Source organism: Chelonia mydas, chromosome 6 (genome assembly GCF_015237465.2).
Source record: "Chelonia mydas isolate rCheMyd1 chromosome 6, rCheMyd1.pri.v2, whole genome shotgun sequence".
Lineage (NCBI taxonomy): Eukaryota > Metazoa > Chordata > Testudines > Cheloniidae > Chelonia > Chelonia mydas.
This window is the reverse complement of record NC_051246.2, coordinates 53,865,085-53,886,961: the sequence shown is the minus strand read 5'-3', so window position 1 is coordinate 53,886,961 and position 21,877 is coordinate 53,865,085. Positions and strand designations below refer to the sequence as shown.

General features: G+C 46.8%; 1 protein-coding gene across 5 annotated transcripts in view; it reads right to left on the bottom strand.

The window, feature by feature from the left end:
- The window catches only part of LDLRAD3 (low density lipoprotein receptor class A domain containing 3), a 178,892-nt gene that overhangs the window by 120,536 nt on the left and 36,479 nt on the right, over nt 1-21,877 (bottom strand). For 4 of the 5 annotated variants that reach the window (XM_037900054.2, XM_037900055.2, XM_043549060.1 and 1 more), the window contains exon 2: nt 3,446-3,592. The exons of the other annotated variant lie outside the window; for it this stretch is intronic. In XM_037900054.2, the coding sequence (XP_037755982.1) occupies nt 3,446-3,592 (147 nt within the window). The remainder of the gene's footprint in view (nt 1-3,445; nt 3,593-21,877) is intronic. 5 annotated transcript variants of the gene reach the window in all.

The window sequence follows — 21,877 nt, the reverse complement described above, 5'->3', positions numbered from 1 at the left end:
CTGATTCAGTTTTTTTGTCCCCCTTTTAATTCTTACTTCTCTGGCAGATGGCTAATTATTCAGTACATTCATGGGAACATGGATGTTATGGAATATTCTGAACTGCATTATTATAAAGTTGTTGGTTACTCTGGGTTCTATAGTTAACTAGTCAAAGAAAAAGAATAAAGAGACCCTAGAATTTATCAGCATGTAAGCAAAACCATTTGGTGACCAGAGCCTAGCGTCCTTCAGAACTCTGACTTACTTGCTTGATGAACTTGTCTTCACTGCAGAGATAAGCTCAGAGAACAAGTGTTGCTCCAACCCAACTCCCAACCTCTCTAGCTTGAGTTAAGCTTGATTTAAGCTTGAGCTAGCTGATCCATCTATTTAGTGCTGCTATTGTTGTTCTCCAGTGTGATCGCTCTCCTTCAAACTACATTAGCTTTAAAAAGGCATTAATTCAAGCCCTGAGAGCATAGGTGCTGGAAGTAGGGGTGCTGAGGGTGCTCCTGCACCCCCTGGCTTGAAGTGGTTTCCATTATATACAGGGTTTATAGTTTGGTTTAATGGCTCTCAGCACCCCCACTATAAAAATTGTTCCAGCACCTCTGCCTGACAGCATGAGTATATACACTTAATGTTGGTGACTGTTCTTGAACCTGGGCTCTGCTTCTGCAGCAACAGAGGAGAGTGGTAAAGGCCCAAAAACATTTTCCTCATATCACATGTATTATGCTTTGGGGAATGATGCCAAAGTTATCTTGCTGACCCTCTGCTCCACAATCCTTAAGGTAGCTCTGACCAAAGCAGACAGCGATCACAGCAGACAGGAGTCAGTTATGTTTTTATGCCCTTCCCCAACCAAAATAAGCAGATTTTCAGACCCACCCCAAAATGCTAAGGCTGACTCTTAAGAGGTTTCAACTCTGACCTGGAAGTACTGTCACCATCTCTAGAGTCAATGATGATAATTGAGGATTCAATTCTAATCCTTTCTGTCAAGAAAAGGGACCAAATCAGTGGCAATTATGTTGGTATCCCCTGGGAACTGGCCTTTCTTCCAACCTACTGAAATACTTTGAAAATATGATAAAACACACACACACACACACACACACACACACACACACACACCAGTTATCCTGTGGAATTTTCTGCCACATGTTATCATTAAGGCCAGGAGCTCAACAGGATCAGAACAGGAGTACATGCTTTTGAGGTAATAAGACCCATCTACAGCTGTATTAAGATAGGATAAAAAAGGGAGGAACCCCTCATGCTTCAGAGAATAAGCCACTAATTGATGGCAGTTGGGAAGAAACTTCCCCTGTTGCCAGTTATTCCATAATTGTCCTCTCTGGGGTTTCTTGCACCTTTCTTTGAAGCATCTGCTATTGGCCATTGCTAGAGACAAAATAATTTACATGATGGGCAATGGAACTGTTCTAATATGGTAATTTTTATACTTAAGATTTCATAGTCCTATGATTCTCATTCTCTCACAGTTTTTTGGGCCGTCCATGATCCTGACAAAGAACTCCCATCGGTCTGCCACTGGTCACAGGCTATGCCCACCATCTCCCCACCCTCCTCCTTTCATACAACCCTTTTGGGGTCCCATATCAGTACTGGCTGATAATCATGCACAACTTATCAAAGGCACTTCTTAAGCAACCCCAAGCAACAGATGATGTACCGCCTGCCCTCGAGCGGGGCGGGGGTGGGGGAGCAAAAGAGACGGCGACTCTGTGTCAGATGTGAAAAGGTGTGATGCCTCTAACCCAGTAGAAGTGATGTGAGATGTCTGCCCTCATTGCAGGGACAGCCATGGACACAGGAGGGGATTGTGGCTGGGCTGAGGTAAATGTCACGTCTTGTGGGTAAATGATGGAGTCAGTTCTTTAGCGAGAATCTCTGCAGTTTGCACTGCACTAGGAGCCACCAGACTAGGATAAGGAAAAACCCTGCTCCCCTAAAGCTCTCTGGATATGTCACCTAACCCGCTTGTGTGAAGATCTATTTATTTGAATCCCTAAACCTATGAGTGTCTCCCTTCCACTTTGGCTTATGTGACCTGTCAACAGCAGGCCAGGGCAGCATATGAATTACTTGCTCTCCCAATCTCTCTTCTTCATGCTAATTTTACATTTATGCAAGAGATCAGGTGGAAGATAAGGTGTGGGAAGATGGAAGAATGGTCTAATTACTTCTTTGTTTGGGCCAGATTAAAGGGACAAAGCCAAAAATCTTGGCTAATACAATCAAACTGGATGGCCTTATTTAAATGAAAAGAGATCCAAAGGAGGACAGTTCTGCAGACATCCAAATGCACAGTGGCAGCATAACTTAGATCAGCATGACTCACTCCAATCAGTCTGGAAAAAAAATGATTTTATGAACTTTGGTTTTGCAGCTATTTAAATTTTGTTGTCTGTTACTGTGTTCATTATCACCTGCCTCACACTGGATCAGCCAATTCTTCATAATGAGAGAGCATTTGAATGGAGATGGGATGAGGCACGTTTGGCTATCACCAATTCATGAACAAATGAATGCTAACTCCAGCCCAGTGCTCTTTCATTAGGAGTCTCTATATTTGCATCTGGGGGGAAAGGACAGTTTTCAGGCAATAGATAGCAAAACCTCCTAGACCATGTCCTATAAATACTTAGGTTTTAAAAATGCCTTCTTTCAACCAGCTTTAAAATGCTGATTTTGGTATGGCAACCTGTGGGCTGGGAGCACTTGGAAGGTTGGTGTAGTATGGAGTGTCATGTCCCCCCAGTGACAACTCCTGCATTGCTAATTAAGGAGCATGTTAAGCTCAGAAGAGAATCCAAGCCACTCCGGTCCTCGAGCAGAGCCCAGAGGCTCTAACCGAAATCAGGGCCCCATTGTGCTAGGTGCCACAGAGTCACATGGGGCACGAACTGTCTTACTAAGAGCTTAACACCTAAATCGCTAAAGGAAAGTATTATCTTCAATTTACAGGATGAGGAACTGAGGCCCAGTGCTGCACCTGAACCACAAAATGTGCTTAGGCAAAAGGATGCTGCAACTCAGGTCTGATGTCTTAGAAACACTAAGCCAGCAAGATTAGTGTGTATCATTTGAAGCTGCTTCTAGAGTTCAGTCTATCAGAGGGAGAAAAAATTAAGAATCACAGATGAACATGAGAGGGGTGTTCAGCAAATATCTGAAATAAGGTGGGGAGTTGAGGTGGTGAGATACAGTAACTATTCCAAATAGCAAGAGAGGCAGAGGAGAAGGCTCTGATCAGGCTAGTAGCAGGATGAAAAGGTACTGTAACGGTACATTATTTGCCACCAACAAAAGGCAAACAACAAATCAGGCAGATGCTTCATCACTTGAAGAACATAGACCACAACACATGCAAATAATGCTATCTAACTGAGCCTCATGGTACAAAACATGTAAGATAATCACAGAGGTCACTCACGGCATTCCTTCTCGTCACTTTCATCGAAGCAGTCTGGCAGCCCATCACACTGCCAGGCCCCTGGGATACAGCGTCCGTTACTACACATGAAGTTTCCAGGAATGTTGCATTCATTTGTGAAGTTATTCCCAGGCAACAGCTGGCTCTCTGTAACAGAAGGGGGGAAAAAAACCAAACACCCAATATACAGGACCTGCTTTAACTTCACAAGGCATATTCCTGTGGTAGACAAAGAACACATGCCGAGCCAATGATAATACTGTCAGTCAATGATAGATTAAACACAGACAACGAACAGGCTACCCCTTCACAATGCTTCGAAAGGGGCTCACTATTTCCTCACATTCCAGCAGCACCATCTTCTCCTCCTCTCCCCTTACTCCCACCCACTAGAGCAGGGTTAGCTTTAATCTTTCACTTCCTTCCTAATATTTCCAGTCTAACAAGTTCATGAGACACACCACACTGGACTCCAAATCCCCATACCTTTGTCTGATCAGTATTGTGTCTGCAGAACATATTCCTACCACCTCGAAGCTAGGAGGCATGTTAGTTAATGAATATTAACCTTTCAATTCAGTTTTAAATACAGTGCTGATAGTCAAAATTAAAAGTGAGCTTTCTAATCTAGTCCCCTGGCAAACATCTGTTCACATGCTAGTAAGGCAGTTGGCACATTAAAGCAGTCTGCCAAGGAGAGGGGGTTCAGTACTAGAATGGCAGGAATGCTGCAGATCAGGATATAAGCATGTTGGAGAAGTTTAGCGCTACATTTAACATGAGGCACTCTCACCAGTAATATCAGTCAAGCTCTTGCATTTTTATGCACTGAAGCTCACAAATGCAAACATCACGGAGAGAGCTAAACTCCAATGAATGAAGATGATATGGGGAGTATGCACACACCTTATTAGGAAAGTGGTTAGCTTGCAGGTCAAAAATGAAGATTTAGGGATAGGGTTCCCCCTCCCACACCCCAGGGGAAAGGCAAGTCCTCCAAAGCTGCATTTTAGGTCTGAAATGGAACAACAAGCGACAGTACAGGATGGGATATGGTGGATTTCCTTCTCTTCATCCCCGTCTTCCTCCCTACCCTGCTCCTCCTCAAGCTCCTTGCCCAGCCAAGCCCTGACTCTGTCCACCATCCCTACCTCACTTTCTCATTAAATCAGCCCTGGTCTACACTAGGAGTTTAGGTCGAATTTAGCAGTGTTAAATCGATGTAAACCTGCACCTGTCCACACGATGAAGCCCTTTTTTTCGACTTAAAGGACTCTTAAAATCAGTTTCATTAATCCACCTCTGACAAGGGGATTAGCGCTTAAATCGGCCTTGCCGGGTCAAATTTGGGGGTACTGTGGACGCAATTAGATGGTATTGGCCTCTGGGAGATATCTCAGAGTGCTCTATTGTGACTGCTCTGGACAGCACTCTCAACTTAGATGCATTGGCCAGGTAGACAGGAAAAAGCCCGCGAACTTTTGAATTTCAATTCCTGTTTGCATGGTCAACTGCAGCTTGCCACGCTGGCCAGAGCTCATCAGCAGAGGTGACCATACAGAGCTCATCAGCAGAGGTGACCATGATGGAGTCCCAGAATCGCAAAAGAGCTCCAGCATGGACCAAATGGGAGGTATGGGATCTGATCGCTGTATGGGGAGAGGAATCCGTACTATCAGAACTCCGTTCCAGTTTTCGAAATGCTAAAACATTTGTCAAAATCTCCCAGGGCATGAAGGACAGAGGCCATAACAGGGACCCGAAGCAATGCTGCGTGAAACTTAAGGAGCTGAGGCAAGCCTACCAGAAAACCAGAGAGGCTAACGGCCGCTCCGGGTCAGAGCGGCAAACATGCTGCTTCTATGATGAGCTGCATGCCATTTTAGGGGGTTCAGCCACCACGACCCCAGCCGTGTTGTTTGACTCCTTCAATGGAGATGGAGGCAACACGGAAGCAGGTTTTGGGGACGAGGAAGATGATGATGATGAAGTTGTAGATAGCTCACAGCAAGCAAGCGGAGAAATCGGTTTTCCCGACAGCCAGGAACTGTTTCTCACCCTGGACCTGGAGCCAGTACCCCCCAAACCCACCCAAGGCTGCCTCCCAGGCCTGCCAGGCAGAGAAGGGACCTCTGGTGAGTGTACCTTTTAAAATACTATACTTGGTTTAAAAGCAACTATGTTTAATGATTAATTTGCCCTGGCATTTGCGGGTCTCCTGGATATACTCCTAAAGCCTTTGCAAAAGGTTTCTGGGGAGGGCAGCCTTATTCCATCCAACATGGTAGGACACTTTACCACACCAGGCCAGAGCACGTACTCGGGAATCATTGTAGAATGAAGCATTGCAGTGTATGTTTGCTGGCATTCAAACAACATCCGTTCTGTATCTCTCTGTGTTGTCCTCAGGAGAGTGATATCATTCATGGTCACCTGGTTGAAACAGGGTGCTTTTCTTAAGGGGACATGCAGAGGTGCCCGTTCCTGCTGGGCTGTTTGCCTGTGGCTGAACAGAAATGATCCCCGCTGTTAGCCGACGGGGGGGCAGGGGTGGTAAGAGGCTAGCCACGTGGTGGTGGGGAGGCAAAATGCAACCTTGGAACGAAAGCACATGTGCTGTGTATGTAATGTTAACAGCAAGGTTTACCGTGAAAGAGTGTAGCCATTGTTCTAGAAAATGTTTCTTTTTAAATACCACTGCCTCTTTTTTTTTCTCCACCAGCTGCATGTGTTTCGATGATCACAGGATCATCTCCTTCCCAGAGGCTAATGAAGATTAGAAGGCGAAAAAAACGCACTCGTGATGAAATGTTCTCTGAGCTCATGCTGTCCTCCCACACTGACAGAGCACAGACGACTGCGTGGAGGCAGACAATGTCAGAGTGCAGGAAAGCAACAATACGACCGGGAGGAGAGGTGGCGGGCTGAAGAGAGGGCTGAAGCTCAAATGTGGCGGCAGCGTGATGAGAGGAGGCAGGATTCAATGCTGAGGCTGCTGGAGGATCATACCAATATGCTCCAGCATATGGTTGAGCTGCAGGAAAGGCAGCTGGAGCACAGACCACCGCTACAGCCCCTGTGTAACCAACCGCCCTCCTCCCCAAGTTCCATAGCCTCCACACTCAGACGCCCAAGAACGCGGTTGGGGGGGGGTCTCGGGCCACCCAGCCACTCCACCCCAGAGGATTGCCCAAGCAACAGAAGGCTGGCATTCAATAAGTTTTAAAGTTTTAAACTTTTGAAGTGCTGTGTGGCCTTGTCCTTCCCTCCTCCACCACCCCTCCTGGTGCTTCTCTCCTCCACCACCCCTCCCGGGCTACCCTGGCAGTTATCCCCCTATTTGTGTGATGAATTAATAAAGAATGCATGAATGTGAAGCAACCATGACTTTATTGCCTCTGCAAGCGGTGATCGAAGGAAGGAGGAGAGGGTGGTTAGCTTACAGGGAAGTAGAGTGAACCAAGGGGTGGTGGGTTTCATCAAGGAGAAACAAACAGAACTTTCACACCGTAGCCTGGCCAGTCATGAAACTGGTTTTCAAAGCTTCTCTGATGCGCACCGCGCCCTCCTGTGCTCTTCTAACCGCCTGGTGTCTAGCTGGGCGAAACCAGCAGCCAGGTGATTTGCCTCAACCTCCCACCCTGCCATAAACGTCTCCCCCTTACTCTCACAGATATTGTGGAGCGCACAGCAAGCAGTAATAACAGTGGGAATATTGCTTTCACTGGGATCTAACCGAGTCAGTAAACTGCGCCAGCGCACTTTTAAACGTCCAAATGCACATTGTACCACCATTCTGCACTTGCTCAGCCTGTAGTTGAAAAGCTCCTGACTACTGTCCAGGCTGCCTGTGTATGGCTTCATGAGCCATGGCATTAAGGGGTAGGCTGGGTCCCCAAGGATAACGATAGGCATTTTAAAGTCCCCAACGGTTATTTTCTGGTCTGGGAATAAAGTCCCTTCCTGCAGCTTTTGAAACAGACCAGAGTTCCTGAAGATCCGAGCGTCATGTATCTTTCCCGGCCATCCCACGTTGATGTTGGTGAAACGTCCCTTGTGATCCACCAGTGCTTGCAGCTCTATTGAAAGGTACCCCTTGCGGTTTATGTACTCGCCGGCTTGGTGCTCCGGTGCCAAGATAGGGATATGGGTTCCGTCTATGGCCCCACCACAGTTAGGGAATCCCATTGCAGCAAAGCCATCCACTATGACCTGCACATTTCCCAGGGTCACTACCCTTGATATCAGCAGATCTTTGAATGCGTTGGCTACTTGCATCAGAGCAGCTCCCACAGTAGATTTGCCCGCTCCAAATTGATTCCCGACTGACCGGTAGCTGTCTGGCATTGCAAGCTTCCACAGGGCTATCGCCACTCGCTTCTCAATTGTGAGGGCTGCTCTCATCTTGGTATTCTTGCGCCTCAGGGCAGGGGAAAGCAAGTCACAAAGTTCCATAAAAGTGCCCTTACGCATGCGAAAGTTTCGCAGCCACTGGGAATCGTCCCAGACCTGCAACACTATGCAGTCCCACTAGTCTGTGCTTGTTTCCCGAGCCCAGAATCGGCGTTCCACCACATGGACCTGGCCCATTAGCACCATGATGCCCACTTTGCCAGGGCCCCGTGCTTTGAGAGAAGTCTGTGTCCATGTCCTCATCACTCACGTTACTGCGCTGACGTCGCCTACTCGCCCAGTATCGCTTTGCCAGGTTCCAGTGCTGCATATACTGCTGGATAATGCGTGAGGTGTTCAATGTGCTCCTAACTGCCAAAGTGATCTCAGCGGGTTCCATGCTTGCCGTGGTATGGCATCTGCACAGAAAAAGGCGCGGAACGATTGTCTGCCATTGCCCTGATGGGGGGAGGGGCAACTGACGACATGGCTTACAGGGAATTAAAATCAACAAAGGGGGTGGCTTTGCGAGAAACTGAATGGCCCCCTCAAGGATAGAACTCAAAACCTCAAGGACAGAACTCAAAACTGGGTTTGGCAGGCTGTTGATTTCACAGAGGGAGGGAGGAGAAAATGAATACAAAACAAATTTGGTCTATTTCTTGTTTTGAGCCACTTCAACTATCTTTATACATCTTGCTGGCAGCAGACCGTGCAGTACGACCGCCTGCCGTCATCATCTCCTGGGTGCTCGGCAGAAGACGGTGCAGTATGATGACTAGCCATCATCTTCTGCTGGCTGCTGATTAAAAAAGACAGTGTACTGCCGGTAGGACTCAATCGCCATGAGACGAAACAAGGGAAATGACCTGGCTGAGTCACTCCCATGTTTGCCCAAGCACCTGATTAAAAGAGCACCCAGGACTATGTCGATGACGGCTACCAGTCATACTGCACTGTCTGCTGCCAAAAGGCAATTAACTGCTGCTGTGTAGCAATGCAGTACCACGTCTGCCAGCACCCAGGAGACATATGGTGACGGTTACCTGAGCGGGCTCCATGCTTGCCGTGGTATGGCATCTGCACAGGTAACTCAAGAAAAAAGGCGCAAAACGATTGTCTGCCCCTGCTTTCATGGAGGGAGGGAGGGAACGGGGGCCTGACGATATGTACCCAGAACCACCCGCAACAATGTTTTAGCCCCATCAGGCATTGGGATCTCAACCCACAATTCCAATGGGCAGCGGAGACTGCGGGAACTGTGGGATAGCTACCCACACTGCAACACTCCGGAAGTCAACGCTTGCCTCGGTACTGTGGAAGCACTCCGCCGAGTTAATGCACTTAGAGCATTTTCTGTGGGGACACACACACTCAAATATATAAAAACAATTTCTAAAAAACTGACTTCTATAAATTCAACCTAATTTCGTAGTGTAGACATACCCTCAGACTCTTCCTGAAATCCCTAGCATTTTTCCCGAATTTTATTCTTGCAAATGGCTAAGCTGTTTTTGTTGAAACTTCCCCCCACCAATATTCAGCCTGCAGCAGACACCCGTTCAGCCTGAAGCGTTAAAGATTGGCAAAGTTATAAGCGACCGATAATCAGTCTTATAATTAGGGCCCTACCAAATTCACAGCTATGAAAAATGTGTCAAGGGCCATGAAATCTGGTCTCACCCCGTGAAATCTGGTTTTTTGCATGTTTTTACCCTATACCATACAGATTTCACAGGGGAGACCAGCATTTGTCAAATTGGGGGCCCTGATCCAAAAGGGAGTTGCAGGGGTGGTGGGTCACAAGATTATTTTCGGGGGGTTGCGGCATTGCCACCCTTACTTCTGCGCTGCTTTCGGACCTGGGCAGCTACAGAGCAGCGGCTGTTGGCCAGGCGCCCAGCTTTGAAGGCAGCGCTCCACAAGCAGCAGCACAGAAGTAAGGGTGGCAATACAATACCTTGCCATCTTTACTTCTGAGCTGCTGTCGGCAGCAGCTCTCCAGCTGCCCAGCTCTGAAGGCAGCGCCGCTGTCAGCAGCAGCACAGAAGTAAGGGTAGCAGTATCGCAACCCCCTCCCCCCCGTTACAATAACCTCATGACCCCCACCCCACAACTCCTTTTTGGGTCAGGACCCCTACAATTACAACACCATGAAATTTCAGATTTAAATAGCTGAAATCATGATATTTATGATTTTTAAAATCTTATGACCATGAAACTGACCAAAATGGACAGTGAATTTGGTAGGGCCCTACTTATAATGGGACAGATTGGGCAGCTTTAACTACAGGCTCCGCTAGTAGCTCTGTCTCCAGTGCTGTATATAAAAAGCAGCCGCCACTGAGAACAGACCCAAGCAGACCACACAGCTGACAATTCCTTTTCTGTTTTTACCAATTTCATCCAAACCTTCCATTTCATCCAAACTCCCTGCTTCGTTGCTTTCCTGTTCAAGTGAAACAGATTTAACTCTCCTCACCTCCCAGTGCAGAAATGCTGCTATTTAGTACATGCTGGAAAGAATCCCCCAGCTCAGTGCCTGTTCGCTCTAGCCTTGTCTTAACCAAAAAAAGCATCCATTTCTGACAGTGGCATGGGACAAGCCAATTCAACTCTGGTTCAGGTCTGAATAATTTGTTTTAAACAAGAATTTAACATGGTTTGTCCTGGGCTATCCTTCAGGGAAAAATTGTGTGGACCACCAGTTCAACTGCAGCTACTGCTGGCAACTGTTGCCAGCAACACACACATGACTAGGGCAGAGCCATAGAGCACTGTCATAGGCCTCGTCTACACCGCCACTTACAGCGCTGAAACTCTCTTTGCTCAAGGGCATGAAAAAACACCCCCCTGAGTGATGCAAGTTTCAGCGCTGTAAAGTGGCAGTGTAGATAATGCTACAGCGCTGGGAGCTACTGCCCTAACGGGGGTGGTTATATTACAGTGCTGGGAGACCTCTCTCCCAGTGCTGGAGCCACGACTACACAGCCACGTTAAAGCGCTGCCAGACATACCCACAGACACAAAAAGTGTGGCATGCCTTAATCCAGTTCAAGTCATTTCTCTCATCACTGATCTGTATCTGCCTAGCAATAATGCAGAAAGTGAAAACAATCTGTCAATATTACAGCAACCCTTTATTAGCAAACAGCCACCAATGTGCTAATAATACAACACATATCCCTGCAACCAAAGAGAACCTATGACAAATCATACCAACTAAGGTTTTCTTTAGCTAGGTAAAGAAATATGAAACAAGATAGCTGGACCTATTTTTCTCCTTGTGAAGGTACAGTTGATCGGTGTTCTCCCTAGATTTATTACACAGCATCGAGCAGTTTAAGATTCAGCAGGATTTTTAAAATATACATTTTATAGAGAGGGCTCACCCTTGCAGGTCAGCACCGCATCAAGGGAACACTTTTTTGGTAGCCAGTTGCTATTTAATTATAACAATGACAGGTATTTCTAAAGAGATCCTGGGATGGAAAGAGCAAAAATGTTTTACAGCTGTTAATCACTGTGAAGGGTGTTATCCTCATTTCACAGAAGAGGAAATTAAGGCACAGAAACCTAGTATACATTAGGATTTTCTGATCTGCCATTCCCAAAAGGTGCAGATCCTTGGATGACAGCATCGGAGGAAGCTACAGAAACGTTTCATCTGTTTTTTGCCACCATGTCATCTAACCGTTCTCAAATCACACATGGAGCACACCCATTTGAAATTAAAATCCTGGTGTAGACACAATCAGAGCAAGTGACTTGTCACAGGAAGTCTGTGGGAAAGCTAGGAACAGAACCCAGGTCTCCCGACTCCCAGACTTTTGCCTTGACCACAGACCCATCTTCCCTCTCTAAAGATCACAGAATTTCAGAGGAAGAAAGCTTGTCAGATGCATTTCCAACATACATGACACAAAAAGACAGTGGTCTTACAGACTCTGGAGCCCGTTGAGGAGAGGGTTGAAAGCCCAACATCTGCTGCTAGTTTTATTTATATTTTTCCTGAAAATAAACTGGCCACATTCCTCAGACTCATTTCAAAGCTACAACATAACTAAAAGAAAAGGAGTACTTGTGGCACCTTAGAGACTAACCAATTTATTTGAGCAAAAGCTTTCGTGAGCTACAGCTCACTTCATCGGATGCATACTGTGCAAAGTGTAGAAGATCTTTTTATATACACACAAAGCATGAAAAAATACCTCCTCCCACCCAACTCTCCTGCTGGTAATAGCTTATCTGAAGTGATCACTCTCCTTACAATGTGTATGATAATCAAGTTGGGCCATTACCAGCACAAATCCAGGTTTTCTCACCCCCCCCCCCCCCCCCCCCCCCCCCACACACACAAACCCACTCTCCAGCTGGTAATAGCTTATCTGAAGTGATCACTCTCCTTACAATGTGTATGATAATCAAGGTGGGCCATTTCCAGCACAAATCCAGGGTTTAACAAGAACGTCTGGGGGAGGTGGGGGGGTAGGAAAAAACAAGGGGAAATAGGCTACCTTGCATAATGACTTAGCCACTCCCAGTCTCTATTCAAGCCTAAGTTAATTGTATCCAATTTGCAAATGAATTCCAATTTAACAGTTTCTCGCTGGAGTCTGGATTTGAAGTTTTTTTGTTGTAAGATAGCAACTTTCATGTCTGTAATCGCGTGACCAGAGAGATAGAAGTGTTCTCCGACTGGTTTATGAATGTTATAATTCTTGACATCTGATTTGTGTCCATTTATTCTTTTACGTAGAGACTGTCCAGTTTGACCAATGTACATGGCAGAGGGGCATTGCTGGCACATGATGGCATATATCACATTGGTGGATGTGCAGGTGAACGAGCTTCTGATAGTGTGGCTGATGCTATTAGGCCCTGTGATGGTGTCCCCTGAATAGATATGTGGGCACAGTTGGCCAGTCCTTGCCTACAGACAGCCCCCCAACCTGAAGCAAATACTCACCAGCAACCACATAGTGGTTCTGTTGTGTGGTGTTATTGGTGTTGTGTGGTGTGTTATTGCTGTGCACATTGTAAGATGAGCTGTTGCCAGCAGGAGAATGAGTTTGTGTGTGTGGTTTTTGAAAAAAAAGGGGGGGGTGTTGGGGGGGTGAGAAAACCTGGATTAGTGCTGGAGGTGACCCACCTTGATTATCATGCGCATTATAAAGAGGGGTTTCAAAGGGGGATGGGCTGTTGCCAGCAGGAGAGTGAATTTGTATGTGTGGGGGGGGGGGGGGGAGAAGGGTGAGAAAACCTGGATTTGTGCTGGAAATGGCTCTACTTGAGGATCACTTTAGATAAGCTGTTGCCAGCGGGGGAGTGAGGTGGGAGGAAGTTTTGTTTCATGGTCTCTGTGTGTATATAATGTCTTCTGCAGTTTCCACGATATGCTATGCATCCGATGAAGTGAGCTGTGGCTCACGAAAGCTCATGCTCAAATAAACTGGTTAGTCTCTAAGGTGCTACAAGTACTCCTTTTCTTTTTACGAATACAGACTAACACGGCTGTTACTCTGAAACCTGTCATTGTAAGGAGAGTGATCACTTTAGATAAGCTATTACCAGCAGGAGAGTGGGGTGGGAGGAGGTATTTTTTCATGCTTTGTGTGTATATAAAAAGATCTTCTACACTTTGCACAGTATGCATCCGATGAAGTGAGCTGTAGCTCACGAAAGCTTATGCTCAAATAAATTGGTTAGTCTCTAAGGTGCCACAAGTACCCCTTTTCTTTTTGCGAATACAGACTAACACGGCTGTTACTCTGAAACATAACTAAAGGAAATCTCATTGAGAGAGAAACCTTTGAACATTCTTACAATCCCACTTTAATAAATAGACTATAATTGTCCTTTCCTGAATAGACTAGAACATTCTGATAACATCCATCAAATCCCATCCATTGCCCAGTAAAATATTTATAGACTCTTCTATGGCACTCACTGAACTTATCCTCACAACCACCCTTTCAGGAAGGGATGTATTACCAAAGGGGAAACGGAGATACTGAGGGATTCAGTTATTTGCCTAAAGTCATACAAGAGGTTTGTTGCAGGGGTAGGATTAGAACAGAGATCTCCTTAATTCCAGTCCAAAACCTAGACCACCAACCAACTGCTTTCTAAGATGGTCCTTATCAACTGCTAGAAAAGTCAGAGGTTATGAGCTGAAACATTTAAATCATATACTAAATGTATCTAGATATTCATTATTCAGATTACTCCACCTCTAAAGAATCCAATTGTGGACACGGAGTTGTCAAAACAATTCCACATGTGGAATAGTTTACATTACGTTTCTCTTTTTGCTTACTGGCTTTAAAAATTCCCTTCACTCCCTTCTACTGAATCAACTTCAAAAAACCCCAAGGCCCATAAGGAGATCCTCAATCCAGTTGTTGCTTCTCAACCCTTGGGAATGTGATGCTCTTGCCCACTGCCCTCCACTTCACCCAAGGCACAGCCTACTGGATAATTCAGAGTGCGGTGCCACAGAAAGGACCAAATTATATCACCCAGTTTAATTCCCTGCAGGGATGAACCAGCGTTTAAAATACAGTCCATATAGATGTCAGCTTTTGTGCAGCCTATTGGCAATGGCAGAAATTCCTTCAGTCTGGCAGAGTAAGCTTTCCAATAGCTTACATACTTACCCTGCAGCCTCTCTCGTTCTGAATCCAAACTAAACACTAGATGCATGGATATGTTCAGTTAAAAAAAAAGAAGAAAAGCAAAAGTGGCCCATTTTCACTGCAACACATTGCTCACTTTAAAAAAAGCACACCATCTGGGCTGAATGAAAAAGGCCTCATGTTTCATTTTAAAAGGGGATTGGATGAGGGAAACCAGTCTGGTTTAAACAGCTACTTCCAAAAATGCTGGCATCTAAATATTGAATACTTGCAAATAAAAACTTGAAGAATACAGCAGCAATCCCCACTTCCCCAAAAAAACAAGCCACCTCTGAGCACTCCACTTTCTATCATCACAGACAGAAATGGGTATTTCTGACAGGGTACCTTTAGCCTCAAAGGTTCCAACACCCGTTAAAAGCTACAGAACATCTAGCGCCACTGAAATGCAGCCACCTCTGGGGTGAAAGGTACAGTGCAATAACTAGAGAAAGTGACATTTTGGGCCAAGGATATCAGGACAAACTTCTGCAAGAAGTTCAATAAAACCTTTAAACATCTACCTAGAGCAGGTCAAAGTTTATAAGGTCTCTTCCAAAATATCTGCACACAGTAAATATGGTGAAACTCAGGGTATGTCTACATTGTACTCCTGGGGGATTTTGCATCACTGCATGTGCGCAGAATTCATATCGCCTGCAGATTTCCTGGCTTCCCTGCAGAAAAATAACTTTCTGACAGGGAAGCAAAGGGAAGCTGCAAGAGCAGTCACGCACCACTCCCTAGCAGCGCAGGTACATCATTTCAGGCACCCAGTGCAGCCGGCGGAGAGGTAAATAACTGCACGGCTGGAGACACCCCACCCAGTGGCTCCTACCCTGAGCTGGGATCAGCTGCTAGTCCCAGCTAGGCTGGAGGCAGGAGAGGACGGGACTTCCTCTTCCCCTGCAAGGAGTGGCTGGGGCTGTGTCAGACCCACCCCCAGAAACCTCCCCCAGGTTCCTCCCCCCAAATCCTGCCCTGCTTCCTGCCCTCATCACTCCTCAGCTGTGGGGGGGGGGGGGGGGGGGGGGGGAGGGTGGAAGAAGAGGATCACTGTATGGGGAGTTGCTCCCCCATCTCCCAATCTCCATGCAGCCGGACCTTCCATAGTCAGACACCCCTGCCAAGCCTCACCCTGTACACCCTGAACCCTCACTAGTACTCAATACCCGAACCCCACCCCACTGAACCTCAACCCCTGCATCTGGAGCCTGCTGCCTCCAGACCCCCCCCCGCACTCCAGACCCCCTCCCACTCAGCTCCCTTCATTCAAACCCCCACCCTGACAAGCCCCACCCTCAGCACCGCCCTAAGCCATCCACATCACTCATCTCCAACTGCACCCAGACCCCCACCCCACCAAGGCCCATTCCCCGAGCACCTAGACTCCCCCACTGAGCTTCAATCACCTTCAACTGGAAGCCCCTGCAGAGTCCCATTGCCCTGTACCTGGAACCCCCATAATGAGCCTCCGTGCATCCAGATCCCCCCCACAATCTGCCTGCGCCCAGATTGTCCCACACAGAATCCTCTCACTGAGCCCCTTCACACTTGGATCTGCCTGGTTAAATCTGCCTCCCCATACCTGGTGCGCCTGGCGCAGAAAGGCAGGGCCCCAGGATGTTTTTGGGGCAGGCCCAGGCCTTGTGCTGTGTCAGGGTCAGGTGCAACCTCACCACTGAGTCCGTGTCCCGGGGTGGGGAGGCAGCAGGGTGATCTCCCACCTTCATGCAGCCAGTGACCTGTGCTCCCCACTGCCATGCTGGAGCTCTGCATTTGTTTATTGACAAATAAAACTTGCAAAATTTTAAAATATTGTGCATAGAATTTTTAATTTTTTGGCGCAGAATGCCTTCATGAGTAACACTGCAAAAAAAGATCCATGGCAGCAAGTTTCAACACCCATGTCAACTGACTACAGCTCGCAGGGCTCATGCTATGGGGCTAAAAATAGCATCGTAGATGTTTGGGTTCGGGCTCTAAAACTCACTGGGTTTCGGAGCCTGGTCCCAGCCCGAGCACAAGTGCCTACACTGCTGTTTATAGCCCCGTAGCAGGAGCCTAAGTCAGTTTACCCAGGATCTGAGACTCACCACAGTGGGGCTTTTTTTGCAGTACAGACAAACACTCAGACTTCCACCGTGGAGGAAGGGCTGAGTTAACACTGATGTTAACCTGTGTTTCAGGAGTCTAGGTATTCCAAACCCAATGCTTCAATCTAATCAATCTCCCAGAGCGATGTTTTTATTTATTTATTTTAGTTTTATCTATGTTTTATTCTAGGATTCTATGTCCATTGGCTCAACATCTTTGACTCATAGAATCAGAGAAGATTAGGGTTGGAAGAGACCTCAGGAGGTCATCCAGTCTAACCCCCTGCTCAAAGCAGGACCAACCCCAACTAAATCATCCCAGCCAGGGCTTTGTCAAGCCAGGCCTTAAAAACCTCAAAGGATGGAGATTCCACCACCTTCCTAGGTAACCCATTCCAGTGCTTCACCACCCTCCTAGTGAAATAGTTTTTCCTAATATCCAACCTAGCGCTCCCCCACTGCAACTTGAGACCATTGCTTCCTGTTCTGTCATCTATCACCACTGAGAACAGCCTAGCTCCATCCTCTTTGGAACCCCCCTTCAGGTAGTTGAACGTTGCTATCAAATCCCCCCTCACTCTTCTCTTCTGCGGACTAAATAAACCCAGGTCCCTCAGCCTCTCCTCATAAGTCGTGCTCCAGCCCCCTAATAATTTTCGTTGACCGCCACTGGACTCTCTCCAATTTATCCACATCCTTTCTGTAGTGGGGGGCCCAAAACTGGATGCAATACTCCAGATGTGGCCTCACCAGTGCTGAATAGAGGGGAATAAACACCTCCATCGATCTGCTGGCAACGCTCCTACTAATGCAGCCCAATATGCCGTTCGCCTTCTTGGCAACGAGGGAACACTGTTGACTCATACATAGAGCTTCTCGTCCCCAGAGAACCTGTAATCCCCAGGTCCTTTTCTGCAGAACTGCTGCTTAGCCAGTCGGTCCCCAGCCTGTAACAGTGCATGGGATTCTTCTGTCCTAAGTGCAGGCCTCTGCACTTGTCCTTGTTGAACCTCATCAGATGTCTTTTGGCCCAATCCTCCAATTTGTCTAGGTCACTCTGGACCCTCTCCCCACAGCTTAGTGTCATCCGTGAACTTGCTGGGGCTGCAATCCATCCCATCATTCAGATCATTAATGACAGTGTTGAACAAAACCAGCCTCAGGACAGACCCCTGGGGCACTCTGCTTGATACCAGCTGCCAACGAGACATCGAGCCATTGATCACTACCCATTGAGCCCGATGATCTAGCCAGCTTTCTGTCCACCTTATAGTCCATTCATCCAATCCATACTTTAACTTGCTGGCAAGAATACTGTGAGAGACCATATCAAAAGCTTTGCTAAAGTCAAGATATATATCTCGTCCACCGCTTTCCCCATATCCACAGAGCCAGTTACGTCATCATAGAAGGCAATCAGGTTGGTCAGGCATGACTTGCCCTTGGTGAATCCATGCTGACTGTTCCTCATCACCTTCCTCTCCTCCAAGTGCTTCAAAATGGATTCCTTGAGGACCTGCTCCATGGTTTTTCCAGGGACTGAGGTGAGGCTGACCGGTCTGTAGTTCCCAGAATTCTCCTTCTTCCCTTTTTTAACGATGGGCACTATATTTGTCTTTTTCCAATTGTCTGGGACCTCCCCCAATCACCAGAAGTTTTCAACGATAATGGCCAATGGCTCTGCAATCACATCAGCCAACTCCCTCAGCATCCTTGGATTCATTAGATCCGGACCCATGGAGTTGTGCATGTCCAGCTTTTCTAAATAGTCCTTAACCTGTCCTTTCACCACTGAGGGCTGCTCACCTCCTCCCCATACTGCGCTGCCCAGTGCAGCAGCCTGGGAACTGACCTTGTCTGTGAAGACCAAGGGGAAAAAAAGCATTGAGTCCTTCTGCTTTTTCCACATCATCGTCATTAGGTTGTCTCCCCCATTCAGTAAGGGTTCCACACTTTCCCTGATCATCTTCTTGTTGCTAACATACAAGGGTCAGCAGGGGTCAGTTTAATCATAGTGAATCAGATCTCTTCCTTCATGGAGGACTGAATTGGATTCCTATAGTACCAGGCTTGGATACAATGCACTAAGTGACATGAAAAAACAGGAGGTGAAATCAGGCCCCCATGGCCAGCTCTGAGCAGACACCCAGCAACTGCTACCTCCCCTCCCAGCCAAGTCTGCACAGTAGATAATGGGCTGGGGATGTGCTAAGCTGAAAGTGCTGGGACGGGCCCTTGGTGCCAGGGCAATGCACAGCCCAGAGAGCACAAGGGAGGCAGGGATACTGTGCAACACTGAGGGACCCCAGCTGCCTGTGGAAAACGCTTGCATCCATGTTGCAGCCTCCTTCCCCCCTGTTGCCCTGACTGGGCCAGGGGGCTGGAGGAATGCTGGGGCCTCCCCTCCCAGCTCACAGTACTGGAACACCAGCGGGGCTCCCCCATTGCGTGGGATGCAGGTGCCCCAGCCTGTTACCTCGAGTGCCCGCACTGCTGTCTCAAGTATGAATGAGGGGAGGAAGTGGAGGCAGCCAGGTCTGTGCTCACAGCTGGCCTGCGGGGAGGGTCCTGAGCCTTCTGTGCCCCCATCCCGTTTCATTTCTCAATAGCGTGTTCTGGTTCCACTAAAGTGCTGATATAAATGCATTGTAACTCATCAGATTTGACTCAGGACAACATCATGCAAGCACCTAACAGCCTCTACACCAGCGGTTCTCAGCCTATTTACCATTGTGGGCTGCGTATGCAGCTCTCCATGTGTTACATGGGCTGCATCCACACAACATATATACTACCTGTATGGCCATGAGGATGTCACATGGGCCGCAGCTGTGTGCTGACTGGGCAGCAAGCAGCCCGCAGGTTGAGAACCACTGCTCTATACTGTCCACGGGAGAGCAAGAGAACTAACCAATTAGGCCCCGTTACCTCTCTTGCTTTCCTCCTCCCAACACTGATAAACATCAGACTTCCTAACACTCAGTATACCGAAATGGGGAGGCAGTGCTCACTTGTGCTCATAGCAGAATACTGAACATAAGGACCCCTGTGGGTTCTGCTCCTGGCTCTACCATTGATTCTCTGTGTACAAGTCACTTAACCTCTCTGCATCAGTTTACCCACCTGTAAAATTGAGATAGTACACCTATTGCTCAGGGTCCTGAATTACTCTAAGTTTGTAAAGCACACTGAAATCCCTTGTTAAAAGCACTATAGAAGTAAATAAAGTAAAAATACAAACAAAAACTCATTTTCCTTTCCATTTCTTCTTAAATAATTACATTTGATGCCACCCAATGAGTTTGTCTACAGCTGTTTGTTTGTCAACCTGTCTCCTAAATCCCTGTAGAGCCCAGACTCCAGCTGGATTTGCTTTTGTCTGCATTGCTGCCAAACAGGCATTGGCAGAACAAAAGACAAGCATCCCAATGTACTTCCAAACTGGCTCCGAGAAGTGACGGATGAGACAGGCTAGCTCTCTCTGGATCCATCAACAGCACATAAACCATCTGTCACAAGCAAAGAAAAGGACACTTGCTAGTGATTATTTGAAGACTCCTAATCTCTAAGCAATTTTAATTCCTCTCTCCCACCCACCACCACTTAAACTGCCTGATGATTACATTTCTGATGCATCCAACATTAGAAGTTGTGGGGGCTACTCGTGAAGACAGATGGACAGGTATAATATAATATCAACTCGTAAGTAATGCATTCACAGAAGGGAGAGATGTAAAACCTCAGATTTAAGGAATTCCCTCTTGTCCCCAATTTTTTGTCCACAGACAATTGGCCACCCATGACCACAGCTGGGAGAACCACTGTATTTGATCTTTAGCATTTCCATGACCTCAGGATGGATCAAGTCTAGCCATACAAGTTCAAAAGCAGAGATCTCTTACAACAACTCACATTTAAGGTCACGGAGACAAATACTCTGCCAATCAACGTTTACAAAACACACGTATACAAAAGCACTGAATTTTACCATTTTTGCAGCAATCTAGTTTCTGAAGAGGGCGTATTCAGCTATAAAGAATTCGTAAGTGAAGTGGCAAGAAAAATCAGGCTACTTCTTATCAGAAAACCCAACATATTCCCTTCTTATCCTCACAAGTAGAGTGTGACATTGTGCCCCCACTCGAGTTCAAATATTCCCAACTTCATCACCTGTTGGTCAGCCTCTTGACTTTCTTCTATATAGCCCCCTAGGTACACTGACCTCCTGAGCTCATCCACTAAGCCATAACCCTCGTCACCATTTAAATCTATTTTAAAGACTCATCTCTGCTGAGTTGCCTGAATCTTGCTGACCTTTTTCTTTTTTTTAAATCTGTTGTTTGTTCCCTGTGTGTTGTGGCCTTTCCTCTACCCTCCACCTACTTGGATGTCTGTCCTGGGAGCTCCTCAATGCAAGGGACTGTTCCTTCTTGAGTGTCTGGAAAGCACCCACCATATCATCAGCACTATCATAAACATAAGGTGATGACTATTTCTTTACTTTCTATTCTAAGCATCATCGTATAGCATTGCTATGTTAAACAGCTGACATGCTCCACCCCAGAGACGGCTGCATTTCAAAGCTGGGAACAAAGATGTGTGTTCACACTGTATACATCACTTGAGGATCTTTCTAAAATAAATGTGCTACTAAGATGTTAATGAATAGATTTGCTTCTCCTTTCTGAGGAGTGACTGGGACAGGGAGTTTTTTTGTACAAGGATTGAACTGACGACCACTGGGCCTATTTTAAACCCCACAATACTGCATGGCTGGGCTTCACAGCTGGGGATTTCTGCTGAAATCCCCAGCCTTGAGTTTAGCTGTCTCCACTACAGCTGTTACTTCTGCTTGGATACAGACAAAAACACATATGGCCAAAGCTCATGAGGCCTGCTTAGTGGTGGGGGGAAAGAGGGACATTGACTGTTTGTAAACAGCCCACACAGTAGCAATAGGTGACACCAAACCAATATAAACTTTTTAAACAGAATAGGCAAAGCATGGAGAGGGGAAATGGCTTCTTATTTAATTACCAAACTGGCTCCTGACATGGTTGCCAGGACTGTAGGAAGGAATGTTATCCGCAGCGACAAACAGGAGAGAAATCAATGGAAAGGAGAGGTCAGACATTGCCCCTATTAAACTTTTAAGTTATCCAACCAGGTCTCTTCCTTATAAGATAGCAAGGATAAATATGCCAAAATTCTAGCACATCTGTCATCCGAGGGTCTCCAAGCACTTAAGGAATTCATCACAAAACCAC